At 30.1% G+C, this 16,273-nt stretch overlaps 1 protein-coding gene across 1 annotated transcript in view; it reads right to left on the minus strand.

Annotated features, from left to right (window-relative positions):
• Positions 1 to 15,677, minus strand: part of LOC129229307 (YTH domain-containing family protein 3-like) — a 57,004-nt gene extending 41,327 nt beyond the window's left edge. Inside the window, exons 1-3 of the mRNA XM_054863590.1 lie at positions 15,474 to 15,677; positions 15,248 to 15,272; positions 11,969 to 12,036 (exon numbers count right to left, since the gene is read on the minus strand). Coding sequence (XP_054719565.1) covers positions 11,969 to 12,036; positions 15,248 to 15,272; positions 15,474 to 15,494 — 114 coding nt within the window. The 5' untranslated portion in view covers positions 15,495 to 15,677. The remainder of the gene's footprint in view (positions 1 to 11,968; positions 12,037 to 15,247; positions 15,273 to 15,473) is intronic.
• Between the last annotated feature and the right edge of the window lie 596 nt (positions 15,678 to 16,273).

Raw genomic sequence — 16,273 nt, forward strand, 5'->3', positions numbered from 1 at the left:
CATGTCAATAACATGTATTTAATTTTGAGAAGCAATATATTTTACTAAGAGAATTTAACTCTATGATTAGGAAAACATGACAGGAGTAGAATTTAAAAAAGAGAAGTAGAATTTCATTTTATTGAAATTCAAGAATAAGGAAAAGCTTACCTTGTTACAAAAAAATCAATACTAAAAGTATGATGCATATATACACAAAATCACACCACTATTTTAAACAACCTATTGACAAAAACTTAATTAAAAAGTATTGGATTAATTACTGATAAACAGCAAGGGAATTCACTTTTAAAAACTTATATTTTTCTTGGACAACCATCATTAGCATGAAAAAAAGTTTTATCAGAGCTTTATATTTCTTATTTAACATCAAACTCCCTTGAAGGCTTTATTTGTTAAGTTGCTACAAAATGACTAAACTTATTTTGGAAATTTGCTCCTTTCAAATTTCTGATACAGTGAAACCTGAAATAGTTGACCACTTCGCTGCATTAATTTAGTGGTCAACTTTACAGGGGTTTTTTTTTTTTTTTTGAGAAGGGGGGGGGATGTTTATAACATTATAACAGATTTATTACTTGTTTATTATACAGAATATTCACTAAGATGTACATACTTAACATAAGCAACTTAAAAATCTTCTCCTCACTAATTTAGCTCTTAGTTTCATAACCATAAATTTAAAAACATTTGAGGTGAAATTCAGAAAGCTTGTTAAAGTTGCTTAGTTAAAAATTGTGTCTTTAGTAAAAATTGTGCTACATTGAAAATAAGTTTTTACTGAGTGCATTAACTTCAGAAACAAGATAATTTAATGCAAAATTTAATTTTATCAATATAATACACCATTTAAAAATTATGTTCAGAAAATGTTGAGATTCATCTACAGTGGCAGATTTACCAAGTTGCAAATATTGCAATTGCAAAGCTTCATGAAGGAGATACAAAACTAAATTGCACATGAACTATGTCTTGCATAGTTCTGTGCAAAACAAAGAGGTCCTCCCAACAATGGATTGCAACGGGATCTCAAAGCTGTAAGCCCGCTACTGATTATCAAATAACATTAAAACTGCTTCAGAACCTATTTCAATAAAATGTATTATAACCATATAAATTTTAGAGACAATAACCTACTAACAGAAAAGTTTTAGCAATTAAAAAAACAGCAATGGACATTGGGCAAGAGAAAATACATCTTACAAGCAGAGTTTCCGCTACGGTCGCATTTTTCGCAAAATGCGAAAACACTATCTCAATTGCGCAAAGTAAAGCATTTTCGCTTTTTTGCTCAAACAAAAAATAAATTGTTTAAAAAAAGAGAGAGAGAAACAATGTGTAATCCAAGAGACGAAGCAGCATGACGATAGTCTACTTAATCTTTTTTAAATCTTAAGCTAAGATTTTATTTAAAATTACTATGAAGTCACCAATACTTAGTCTTCCAGCATTATGCCCTTCTTAATAGCATAGATAGTAACTCTCAATAACTGCATTTTTAGGAGGAAGAGAGTGCAAGGTTCTAATAACCAATGTATTTTTTTTTTTCATTTTACGTTAAAAAAATAGCTGCTGTACTTATTTCTTTAAGGATGATATAGAGATAAAATAAGAATTTTATTTTGAACTAGAGATGGAAACACGCTGAGACATTTAGAAAGATATGCAAATATGTATTATTTTAGCATTTTGCTAAAACTTTTCCCACAATTTTAGCTTTTATGCTAAAGAACTTTTGAACCCAGCTTAATCCCTGCTTACAAGACAAAAAGAAGCTAATGTTCTCAAAAATAACCCAACAATTATTCAAGTAACAAAAAGTAAAACCAGTTCTCTGGACTTCTTCATAAGATGCTGTCATGTTATATCTTAGCACCAAGAACCAAGAGCTGGAGAAGAAGCCGAGTTAGATAAAATGAAAAGCTTTCTGCGAACACAAATCTCTACTGGAAAATTTTCTGCAAATAATTATTTTGCCTAATTCACCCTTGAATAAAAAATTAAATTTTTATTCAAATATGAAAGAGACAAAAAAAGTGCTTTAAATCATTTTTTTTACAATAACATATAGTTTGCTTATTTTTCACTAACTGAAGAAAACTGTCAAAACCATTATTTTTTTTTACACATGTGCTTTAAAAGGCTTTTGGAGATTGGCTTTAACAGAAATAAACTCTGGGATTTTCTTAAAAATTCCCTTAAAAAAAATTTTTTTTTAAACCAATTTTAGCATTTTGAAAAAAAAATTCTGCAGAGCCAAAAATTTTCTGCGAACGCCGTTCGCGCGTTCGTCTATATTATGCAACACTGAGAAGAAGTACAGTCGAACCCGCTTAATGAAATAGCCATTTTGCCATGAAAAGATATACCAATAAGTGGGATATTACATTAACCGGGATCAAAATAACACAATACATTGATTTGGTGCATTGGAAATGTATTATATTAAGCGGGATATTCTTTTAACCGATATTCTAATAAGCGGGCTCGACTGTACTAGGGAACTGATTCCCTGGAGCTGTTCCAGTGCTCCTTAAGTTTTTGCAGTAATATTTTTTAAACATTTAGTCTTTTAAATAGCTTTAAAAACTTGGAAGTTTAATAGGTAGCTTATGCATAGCTGCCAACATATCAACTTTAAAAATCTTACAATGCATGCCGTGAGTGTATTTGTTCACTTTTTTTACCAACAGACAACAAACCGTTAAAACTAAAAACATTATATTTTCAAATTTTTACTCGTAATTAATTAGCACAGGGGGTGTTGTGTGTTTAGCGTTAGGGAAGTTCCGCTGCTTAAGTTTAGCCTTGCTCTGAATTGAATAATAATGCAGACGATTTTTATCTGCAGACGAGTTTTATTTTGGCATGCATTTTTCTTTGTTTTTTTTCTAGATCGCAATAAATGGTGGAACAAGGATGATGTGTGGTCAGTTGTCTTATTTTATTCATTATATCGCATAAATATGAACAACCCCGCATCTACCAGCACCTTTCCGCAAAAAAATACAGTCCGCTATCGCAGCTATCGTACAGGGGGAAAAAAACTGGATTCACAAAAGAGAAACATAGGATTACAACAAACAGTTTCAAAAGGGCAGGCCTGTGCATTTAAAAATTTAAGAATACAAGTGTGCACTTTTAAAATATTTTCTAATATTCTTCTGTAAGTTGCATCATTTAAAATCTTTAAATGAAAAAGTCTCACTTTCTCTGGAAGCGCCAAGAGGTTCCCCATCTGCCCTAAATGCCAACAAGACCAGGCATCACCACAGCATATCTTGAGCTGCCTGGGATTGGACTGGAACGACATATTCAACAGTCCAATGCTAGTGTCAGATTTCATAAGGGTCAACGGCTTCATCGATTTGGTCTGACTCCATCAGACCAAAGGGAGATTAAAAACAACAAAATCTTTAAAAATATTCTTTTGGAAGAAACTAATAACTTTCTGTATTATCTTACTTTTTCTTTCGTAAATTAATGCTGCTTTTGCTGAAACTACTTTAATTGGAACTTAAGCTTCCTTAAGTTGCTGACTTAACATTCAAAAATTTTATTTCAATAACTTATACAAAACAAAAGTTTTTTTTTTTTTTTTTGTAAGTTCTTAATGATTAAAATGTTATTCAGGTTATTATCAGACGGAGAACTGCATAGCTGTCCACCCCTTTCTGACACTACTGAATATTCTTTTACACTCTGCTGCATTGCTGTGAGGTACAGCTAGAATGGAAAGCATAGAAAAAGAGAGCCTTTCATACTTCAATAAACCATTGCCATCAACTAATTTCTTCAAAGCAGCCTTTTTTTTTTTCCATTCTCTCCCATTTTAGTACAACATCGGAAAAATTATCTATTTGTACAGAGCGAAATTCACTTTGGAGCTTATCCATTTTTAATGAAAGCATTAAAGCAGTCTTAAGCCAAAATGTCGAAACGTTGGGGTGAGGATAAAAAGTTTGGCATATGAGACCTGTTGCAACATTATATGCATATTTTTACATGATAAATATTGCTTTACAATTATTGTAAAAAAAATTTAAAGTGTGGTTGACTGCTCCTGCTCATAACTGAATAAATAAAATATATTCAGTGGAATGTTTTATCAAATAAATCAGACTGAAAAAAATTTTAGATTTTTTTTTTTTTAAATAATTAGAAATGAAATTTAAAATCTTAAACTCAAAAGCATAAATAAATATGTACAGTCAACACTTTAGATAAAACTCTCATTATTGCAACACTTTGGCACGTAAACTTATACAAATCATTTGGAAAAGCGCCCACCGCTGGCAGTTAAGCTCTTTTGATCAGTCTCAATAAGATTACATTCATATCGGAAAAACAATTTCCAAGGAGTTTTTACTGTTTCTTCCACTTTGGCAAAAAGTGCAATCCTAATTTTTAATAATTTTATTTATCTCAAATTTTATTATTCAAAGACTTAGACACATAAAAATATTTACTATGTTATATCGCAACATGTTGTAGCAGAGATTTAAAATGATTGCTTTTATTACAGCATGATGATTTTTTAATTTATAAATTAAATCTAATTCCCAACTTCGGCACCTGCCTTTTTAAAGAGAGACGAAATAACAAGCAATAACTTGATCATTTCTGTTACGACAAGGTTCTAATGAGATTTTATTCAGACAACAGGAGTCATTATAACAAGGATCGACTGTAATAAAATTGCCACTGCTGGAGCACCAAAAAAATAGTTGGCTCTGGGTTCCTGTTTAGTGTAATACATTAAAAAAAAAAAAAGAAATTTTAATTAAGCTTGTGTGAAATGGAACGAGGAAAGAGGATGTAAAATACCTCTCACCCAGAGTATCTCACATAACCTTGCTGTAGGAAAATTTATAGTCGAAAGATTCCTGCCAATACTTAAAAACAGGAGTCTTTTTTAATTTTCCAAAATAAATTTTATGAAGTAACAAAAATTTACCTTGATGAAACACTAATTTTTATATCCAGCAAATAATTAGTACTGTAAAACATTTTGCAAAATTAAAAATTCACAGAAAATAAACATTTGAAGATTGAAATATTGTACAATCCTTTTCAGTGTAAAACTGAAAGCAAAAAAGTTCGAAATTTTAAAACTTAGCAGTTTTAGAGTGAATTGTAGAACAAATGTACAAAATATCTATTTGTCTATTTCCTGTTGATTTTAACTGCCAAGAAAACAGTTTTATAACATAAGTTTACTAGTAAGCATACAACACCAAATTCTCACAGGTATTTCAAAAAAATACAAACTGCTTTACATTTATTTTATAATAAAAAAAATCAGAGCTTCTCAAATTGCAAAACCTCTTTAAGCATTTGTTTCTTATGTCATTAAAATATCACCTTACTAATCTTTCCAGTTAGTTTTTTTTTCTTTGATCAATTTTTAAAACATTCTAAAACATTTATTCTTACTCGACTGTCTTGATGGTCATGTAATGGCCTATTAACAAATAGCAGCTATTTTAATTAGTTATTAATTAGTGTTTGGCAAGGTTTCGGAAACCATGGAAAAAATCATGGTCTTTACCGTAAAACTACTTTTGGAGATATGCTATTTTGTAAGAAAATATAAAAACAAATTAAATCTATAAAAATATTTAGGATTTAAAATTATAATAATTAATTTTTCCTCCATATTTTTATATGCATGCAAATGAAGGTGTTCAAATAGTTTACTATTAAAATATTTTTTTTAAAGTCAAACAATTATATTTTTTAATTTATTGTACCTAGACAGGGTGGCGACAGGAACTGTGAAAAAAAGTTCCCTGACTTTTCCCTGATTAAGTTCGCCAAATTTCCCTGATTTACGTTACTAATGATAATGGTTTTCTTTCTTTGCTCTACTTGAAATCCATTGTATGTTTGCATAAAATGCAGTATTTTAAACGTTTTAAGTTGTGTAAAGTTGTTGAACTAAAGATATATTTTAAAAAGATGCTACTTTTTTTTAATAAAATGGTTAGAAAAACATATCAAGTCAATTTTTTTTGGGGGGGGGGGGGGGGGACCTACAAAACAGTATATTAAATTTTTCTACAATGGAAAGATTATAGAAAAAAAAACTACTTTACTTTCAAAAATCACTTAGCGTAAGAATTTTAAGAAACTATTAAAATTACTCTTAAAAACATGTGTATTTATGATAGAACTAAAAAGTAATTGAAATTATTTTGAACTAAGTTTTCAAAGAGTATAATAATTGTTGCAAAAATAATAAGTAATAGTGAAAGAATAGAAGTAATGTAGTTATTCTTATATAACTAATTGACATATTTATGCAAAACAGATGAAACCATTCGACATCTATTCATAGGGAGTTTTTCTCTAATCAAGAACATAGGTTTTAATGAATGAATACAGCATTTTAATAGTAAAAAAATTAAGATATTTATTTAAGTACACATGTTAACTCTATTTCAAATGATTTCAGTATGTAACAAAAGCAATCTTGGATTGCTTTTGTAACAAACAATTTTGAAATGCAAGAAAAAAAGAAAAAAAAACAATTAGTTAATTTCAAAATATATAAAAGAAGAATACAACTTGGTTGTAAAATTAAAAAATCACTTCAGTTTGAAGAAAAGAAAACCTTTATAATCTGCGGTGACATCAAATAGTATAACGGCAAAAAACAAAGTTTTTTTATTGAAAGTTCAATTTTAGCAATTAAATTAAAATCGCGAAGAAGTAATAACTTTTAAGCTTTCATAGTATTAATTCAAAAACCAAAGATTTCTTCTTGAAATCGTGATTACAGTACGCTAATTACTTCGAGACAATGGAATAAAGGCAAAGGAGCTAAGGCATTAATGAAGGCTTTCTCTTTGCCTGTATGGTTGTTTATTTTACGTAGCATTGAAAGCGTAAAAGGAAATTTCAAGTCCCTAGGTAAAATAAACAACCTAACAGACATAAAAGCAATCTTAGGACGTTCATCCTGTGGTTAATAAGTAAGATTCAATATTTTGACGTTGAGGAAAACAGATGCACAAATATGCGGCAGTGTATAATCTCACCTCATTAATTTTACTTTTTTTTTGAACAGTTAATTGGCGGAAAATGCGTAGGGAATTAGAGTACTTAATTTTGTAAAGCAAAAAAAAATTTTTTCTTCATAAAATCAATTTTCCCTGATTTGTTGTTATTTTTTCAAAATTCCCTGATATTTCCCTGACTTTTCCCTGATTAATAAAGTTCCCTGACTTTTCCCTGATCTCCCTGATCTGTCGCCACCCTGCTAGAATGAATAATATTATTACATATAAAATTGAAATTGCACTAGTTTTAACATATAATCTATTATTCTTCAATCTATGCTTCAAAAAAAGAATTTTTTTTTAACCTCTTGTAAAAACTTAAAACGCAGAATCCATTAAAAAGTTACGCTTTTTTGTTTTAAATATTACACCTTTCATAGCATTCCTCATAGTTATAAATGGAATTGAAATGAATTTCTTTGGTAGTTTTTTAAAATTATTTTCATAACACTAACAACAGGTTTTGTTTTTTGGGGAGGAACTAAAAACCTAAGAAGTACCAAAAATACCATCGTAATTTCAGCTTAATGGGCTATGTACTGTGTACAATATTGGAAATTATGAGAAAAACAGTTCCCCAAAACATGTTAAAAGATTGCGATAATATTGCATAAATACACTTTGGTGAGAAACAGCTAAAAATTAGTTAAAATACCACAAAAAGGTTGCTATTTAAGCGATTGTTCATATGAACTTGCTTAGAATTTTATGTTAAAAGTAAATTTTGTTTTAAACAGAGAAACAAATTTTATATTTTAAAATGCGAATTTTTGTGAAATTTTCGATGTTTTTGTGAAGCTACCTGATTTTATTACTTGATTTTTGTGAAAGTACCTATTTCAAAACAAGATTTTTGTGAAGGTACCGAAAAACGGTAGAAAAATCAGCCTATATTGGGCCCTGGTTTTAGACAGTAAAAACCACCTGTCCTGTCCAAAATCTGTTTCGGGCATCCCAAACCCTACCCTATTTTAAATATTTTGAATGAAAACATTGGAAACTTCTTTGAGGATTAGGAAGCGCAATAAATAAAACAATGAAATTAGCTAAAGCTTGACAATGGAGAGATGGCGGGTGAACTTAAAGCAAAAACGGAACATTTCATTTTGCAATAAATAGAACAAGCAAGAATGCGCAATCAATCAAGTCTTGCATTCCCATAGATATTACCTATTCAGGGCCCAATACAGGCTGATTTTGCTACCGTTTTTCGGTACCGTCACAAAAATCTCGTTTTGAAATAGGTACTTTCACAAAAATCAAATAATAAAATCAGTAGCTTCACAAAAACATCGAAAATTTCACAAAAATTTGCATTTTAAAATATAAAACTTGTTTCTGTTTAAAACAAAATTTATTCATAAAATAAAATTCTAAGCAGGTTTATATGAACAATCGCTTAAATAGCAATTTTTTTGTGGTATTTTAACTAATTTTTAGCTGTTTCTCGCCAAAGTGTATTTATGCAATATCATCAATCTTTTAACATATTTTGGGGCACTGTTTTTCTCATAATTTCCAATATTGTACACATTACATAGCCCATTAAGCTGAAATTATGATGGTATTTTTGGTACTTCTTAGGTTTTTAGCTCCCCCCCCCCCATCCAAATATTGAAACCTGTTAAAAATAATACTAGATGACATTTACACTTTTTGAACTAAAATTTAACTTGTTCTACTTCTCTTTTACAAAAATTAGGATGCCTCTAAAGTTCACAAAAACAATGCTGATAAAAAAGAACATTCACAAAAATAGAATGATGTAATACTTTACAAAAACAGGTAGCAAGAAAAAAATCCTGGATTGGCCCCTGCTATTACAAAATAATGTGGTTTGTTTCTGCTTCGAGTTCAAGTGCCATATTTCCATGGTCAAGCTTTATTTTACAGTTATATTTTGAAAAGGTGTAACAAACATAATATAAAGTGTGGGCATCTTAATTTAATATTTTTAATGCATAGTTATAATATTCTATACAAACTACTAACATACTGTTATTTTCTAATGAAAATAATCATTTCAGAGCACTTTTGCTGAATCAGATCTTGGTGATTGCAAATACATATTTATTCTGGTTTCACTAACAGCTAATGGGATAAGAAGGCATTGTAATTATTTCACATTTCATTAAAAAAAATACAGGGCAATTCCACGAAAAGTGAAACCAGTAGGTCAAAATTTCATATTGCAGTTATTTTGCTATATTATACATCATTGTAAAGCTTGAAATGTGTATTTTCAGAATATTGCATGGCTTTTTCAATAAAAATTAAATACATTTTTTTTCCCTAGTTGGAAGTATGGTAGTCGGGTCTTCAAAACAATCAGAAAAACATACCCCATTTCAAAATGCTTATTTCTAATAGTTAAATAAAAATAAACAAAATTAATTGCAGTACAGCTTAAACTATTAACATAATACTATAATAACATGCATTTATTTTATTTTTTTTACAAAATAAAATTAGGCATTTTAAATTTTTAAAAAATGAAGTTTAATGTTACGTCCGTAACAAAAATTTAGCAAAAGTTGTCGTTACTTCCTAAAAAATCAAAATTAAAAGAAATCCTTTGTCCTTTTAGCATTTCATCAGAGTAATTGTTTACCATAAATTTAAACATTAGAATTTCTTTTGTTTTTAAAAAAATGGTGTTACAGACGTAACATTTTTTGTTACGGACGTAACAAAAAGCAGTACGTTACGTCCGTAACACATGTATATTTCCAATTAAAAAGAAAAAAAGTACAGGATGGGCAATGAAAATATAGGGTATGACATGTAATATGATATAACAAAACTTCTGATACTGTGATTTTCAAAATTTTATAAATATTAGTGGATATTTAATTTTATTTTTTAAAATTATTGAAATATACACATCATCACCTCAGAGCAACATTAAGACATCTAATCCTAGAAATAACACTAAGATATCCTACTGTTGCTCTGAGGTGTTCCTCTCAATGTAAGATTTGTCCTCCAAATCATGCAATAAATTCAATTGGTGTTAATAATTCTAGATTAGCAATTAACGCTTAATAACGTGCATAAAAATATTCTAGAGGGTTCCTTAACTTCTCAAACTTTGCTTCATCAATGCACTATGACACAAAAAAAAGGGTTTCCCAAGTAGATTTTTGTGAAAATTACTTGATCATTTAACGAGATGAAATCTGAAGCATTTTGTGTGTAATTTTCAAATAGTTTTTTTTTTTTTAACATTTATACTACAGATATTATAGTTTTTCTCTTCAAACTTCTATCATTCTGAAAGCATAGTCAAATTGATATTACTTTTTATTTGAAAACTAACTTAGAGACAAGAATAGGTCCTGTTTAATAGTTTAAACCAAAGTTACTGAGTTACTTTTTATTGTTATTTAGGCTTTACAAAAAAATAATACTTAGATTACTGTTTCATTCATGCGTTGAATATTTTATAGTTTTAAAACTTAAATTAAAAAGCATAGTTAGATTAGAGTTAAAAGTACTAAATATTAAACTAGCTACATCTGATCCACAGATAAAGCACATTTAGTTTTGAAGCAAGATTTATATTACTTAGGCAAATGTTCGCCAAAATGCGTTTTTCCGATGTCAGTTTCGACCATTTTTTTCCACCTTTGGCAAAAACGAGCCAATTCTGTTAAAAAGCCATCAAAAACAAAGGTTAACTTTAAAAGAAATTTGGCAGTTAATATGTTAGTTTAGAGATAGAGAAAATCATCGAAAATTCTCAAACTGTAAAAGTACACCCTTGTAGAAGCTCCCCCCCCCCCCTCTCCCTCCATGTTAAAAATTTGAAATTTTATTTGTAACTGAATAATTCCACTTTTGTTTTGCTTAATTTCCCCTTGGATAATTTTACTTTTTATGACGCACCAATTTATATTTTATATTTGTTTACATGGCGGTATATGCACGAGGGATGCTCCCTACCTCCCCAAATGTTTAAAAACCATTAAAGTGTAACTTAAAGGGTCAAAATAATGTGTTAATCTAGACCATTGCACTCTCTTAACAAAAATTATTAGTATACATAAGCTTTTATTTACTTTGTGCAATTAGCATATCAGACATGTTACGTCTATAACACTTTTTTGTTACGTCCGTAACAAATATATAAATTTCTATCATAAATTTTACAAACAATATCCATGAAAACTTTATGGTTTTAGAAAGCTTGAAATCTCTAGAACAAGTATTTCAAAGAAAATTTTAGAAATCTATGAGTAATTCACAGGAATATTGGCAATTGTATGACAATGTATACATTTTGCTGTTTTCTGAGTTACATCCGTAACGGGCAGTTTTTAATTTTTGTTACTTTTTGTTACAAAGCAATCTGCATCCAAATTTTTGATAGCATTAATAACACCAAACTATGCAACAGAAAAAAAAAATTGTAGCTTTTTATGAAACCAAATTGAAATTATGAGTGTTTAAAGTCTGTGATTGTTACGTCCGTAACGGTGGAATTGCCCTACAATAAATATCATAATCTATGAATTATAGAAAATGTCTAAAAGCAATATTAAAATAAACCTATGCTTAACTGGAGAAAAAATAATTTTTGCAATAAAAATTTCCTTCTACTTTTTTTTACCGACCAATTTTTACTTTTCACATTAATAACTACTTCGGTAGTTAAATTTGGACAATAGTCATCAATCTGATACACAATCAACTATTACGAAATGAAATTTACTCGTGTTTGAACGAAAAACCAACGTAAATAAAGCAAATAATCAAGCATAAAGCTATTTCAAGGATACATGAAGTATTTTCTCAATAATTTGCTTTACTTACATTGATTTTCAATTTCAATTTTGGCACCAAAGCTTACTTGATCATTCATCATTAAACATTTCACATGAGTTAGAATTTCATTTGTTTACCTGGTGAGGCTGGTTTCTCCAGGATTCAAACTCTTCATCCTTCACCATGTCTTTAGGTCCATTTGCTACTATAATTGGTGCAGGAAAAAAAAAATTCATTTACTTGTATATTATAGTGGTAAAGATACAACTAGACAAAATGTTCCAAAAAAAAAAATTTTAATTAGAATGCAGTGGACTCCATCTGAACACTATAATGTGAACACGCAAAAATTCTGAACACATTTTGATGGTCCCGGGGAGCCACATATGCATTAGTTCCGTCTCCCTCTATAATGAACCCCCCCCCCCCCAATAATCTGTAGATTTTTGTTTAGGTCTATAGGTGTTCAGAATAGAGTCTACTGTAAACAATGGAATTGTTTAATTCAGTCAGAAGTACTACTTTTAGTCACTGAAATTGATAGAATAAACGAAAATACTGTGGGCCCGGAAAATACTTCCATTTTCCGAACAGTTATTTTTTAATTAATTTTTTTTAATTTGATTTTTCAAACAAGGCGTGGTCTTAATGACGTCACAAATGATGCTCTTTGGCGCATCTTACTACAGCGTTTCCACTTTATGATAGTCAAGAAGCAAATTAAACATTGTGCTCTATGCTTGCTATCAATCATATTGTTGCCAATACAAGTGGTTCAAGATGTGAATTAAATATTTTGCCCAGTGAATGGCAACACTGAATGGCATTTCATCATTTGTGACGTCATTGGCTGCAACATAAACAATGAAAGTGCACTGATTTAAGTATTTTTTTTAATACATTAAACTTAAGCAAAATATTTAAAAATTGTTCAGATCCTACATTTTTAAACACGCTCTTTCAGAATAAAACTTAAATTTTCGGAAACTACCCCATTTAGAATAGCAATCAATGAAAAACATAAAATATACATTTCTAAAGGATTTTTGTGCATATTGTCTTTGAAAAACTTTGGAAGGAAACTACTTTTGGATTCAAAAATGTACCATACAGTAAACTCCCGACTATACAGGACCTTTTCCACGATCAAAAAAAAAATTCTGAGATGATTAACTGAATGTAGACAAATGCGCACATTTTAACTTAGCAATGCTAAAATTTATTTCTAGACATTTAAATTTCTTTTTCCCCCTTCGCTTCCAATGACATTAATTAAACCTTCCCACGATTTTTAAATCTGCACTACAGTGGACTCCCGCTACAACACCATCCGACTTACGCGAACTGGCTATAACGCGATTTTTTCCCCCGGTAAAGAATTTTATTCCCAACGCGAATTCTTCACCCGCAGCATGAAACTTTTCCGAAGGGAATTGCGTTTTTTTCGTGAACGGACCTTCATCCCTTGGACATTGCTGAGGGCGGAAGTTCCCACACCGTACTAGTCTAAATATCGCTTATACAAATAACTACTCCCATTTTCCACTTCTTTTTTCATTCTATATGGTAAAGTTTATTAAATATAATGACACCTAAGAGCTCTGTTTCATTTTTAAAACTGTGAAGATAGAAGGAAAAAGAGAAAGTTTCAACAACTATAGTGCATTTGTTTTTCTTACTACATAATGTACGTACCGTAGTGGTTTATTTTACGTCTTCCTTTCCCATTGATTTTTATGTTAAATAAAACTTTTTTTTTTAAATACAATAAATTAAAATTCAATTTTTTGTTTAAGAAACAGTAATGTATAGTTAAGAAATGGTTTTTAACAGTTTGAGGTGGTGTTTACAAATGCCTTTAATCATATGGGTATGTTTATAAAAGTTTTTACACATACCCTTTTCCACAACATGAAATTTCAACTTACGCGAAGGGTCTCGTAATGCATCCCTCATATAAGTCGGGATTCGACTGTACTTACTAAATTCTAGATCTACACGACTTATGCACGTAATGGAATGTCCAGACAAGTCTTGTTTTAAAAATTCCCCTCCCCTATGTATTTTTAGTGTAACCTAGCTTGATCTGTTTCAGTTAGTATGTTTGCACCATTTGCTTGCATATGTATGTAACCTATTAACAAATGAGCGATACTTTTTCAACTTTTATATACATTTTTAAAAGAATATCATGATTTTAGCTACAGTTAAAATGTTTGAAAGTGTTATTCATCTTTCTAAAGCTATTGGATACATTAATTTTTTACTTGTGAATTATACGCGAATTCGGTTATTCCCGGTTACTGCGCCACCTCAAACCGCGAATAATCGGTAATATACTATATATAATAAGTGCAACTATACTGGATCTACAGCAGAAGCAGAAAACGTCTTTAAAAAAAATGATAGAATTTCGCTAGCTAGGTGCTTTTCAAAAACTGCACTTTTAAGACTTAAAATTTGGAAAATAATTTCAATTGAGAAGTTCTTCCTGAGTTCTTATTCCGTAGCTTGCCAGAAAAGCGACTTTTATGGTTTCAATCACATGTGATTTCCAATGGGATTCTCTCTAACAAAACAAACTGTTGATAAATTTTCTCAAAAACAATACTTGGAAAGCGATGTGTTGTAAGGTTTACAACACATCGCCTCCAACAGATCAGTTGGAAAACTTTAATACTTTTAAAGGCTGCATTTTACATGCAAAATTCAGTTTGAGTAACGTTTCTGTGGACTGAATTTAAAATGTTTTAAATACACATTTAAAATATCCATATACAAATTCATTAGATTTTCTCCAATGCCTAAAGTGATCTTTAATTACATTCGATTCAAAAATTTCAATACTAATTGCAGTTCACTTGGCTGTATTTATTAGATGATCAGAAAACATCAAATATTAAAGTACAATTCAGGATATGTTTCAGACATGACTGAACTATTTAACAGCTACCCTATTTACAACTACCGATTTTAATTTTTTCAAATTTTAATATCATTTGCATAAGAAGGTCGAGGTTTATTAAAGTGAATAATGAAATTGTTTAAAGCCCAGAGATGGAAAACTATCAACAAAAAGTAGTCTGATACTACCTAATGCAAACATTGCACTGACAGTTCATCACCATTGTAAACATTATGCATTCCACATTCGATCTGCACATTAAATAAAAGTGATCCCGAATCTTATTTCATGCGTACCCTTATAATGTATTTACTATAATGCAAGCGAAGAAACATATCAATATGCAACACATTTCTTACTGCAAGTGGAAAACGTTGCTCATAATGAAAGATCACTCATTGCATGACAACTAAAACATTTATCGATCATTTATCATTAGCAAAACATTAAGTTATGATCACTGATTGCATTAAAATTAAATAACAAAGTATAAACTAAATCGAATACATACCCGAGCTGCCTTGTCCTTTCATGCGCTGCATATCGGAGACGAATGCAAAAAATGAAAGGAGAAAAAAAGCGAGTTAAAAATCACTTCACAATTTAATACAGATACTAAAATACTTGTAAATATTTGTTTCGATTGAATGTTTACTAAATATTAGACAGAAAATCTTAGAATTTTATTAGAAATATGGAGAAAGCGAAGCCATCTTGAAATTCCGGACACTTAGTACCTGATCAACGCTAGCAGACATTCCCCAATGGAACAGATGAGAAATCCAATAGGCAGAGCTAGACTCAAAACTATTTTTGATATCAGTTTGTGAGATAGTAAGAAACAGTCTGTAAGAACAACTAAAGATCAACAACCACAATATGATTTAACTTATTATTGAATGTCCACGCACCACAATTTTTGTAACAATGGCGGCTTCTCATGTGCCTAACTCCCGTCATACGTCAGTAATCACGTGATTTTAAAAGCAGGAAAAATCCTCTAAAGTTACAGTGAGTAATTAAATTTCGGTGATTTCTTTTATAAACTTTCCTATTTTGTGTGGCTTTGTCTGAATATTCATATTCGCAACTCCAGAGCTCAAATACGCTACCTTGCTGTGATTAAGAATACTACCGAAAAAGGTAAAACATTCCGTTCCACGTGTTTTCTTTAGGGTAAATTACAGGCTTCAGACAGTTTGTGGTGTAATGTAATTTCAGAGGAATAGAAAAGAAAACTTCCCTCAAACACGATGAAAAACTACTGTAGTTCATTAAGCTTCAAAGAAAGTATATGTTACAGAACTTGTTTGTTTTACCTTTTTCATCCGCCATTAGAGCGTGACTGCAGCGCCCCCTATAGTTTATTAGAGTTGCGAATAAGGACTCTAGACCTGGATACCGCACAGGTCAGCCTGGGTATCTTTCTAAGAACACCGAATTTTTTTTTAAACTTTGCATTAAAAAGTCATGTATTTTTGTGAAAATAATAAAAATTAATGATATAAAATTGAAAACATATATCTTTTAAATAATG

Source organism: Uloborus diversus, chromosome 9 (assembly GCF_026930045.1).
Source record: "Uloborus diversus isolate 005 chromosome 9, Udiv.v.3.1, whole genome shotgun sequence".
In the NCBI taxonomy this organism is placed as follows: Eukaryota; Metazoa; Arthropoda; class Arachnida; order Araneae; family Uloboridae; genus Uloborus; species Uloborus diversus.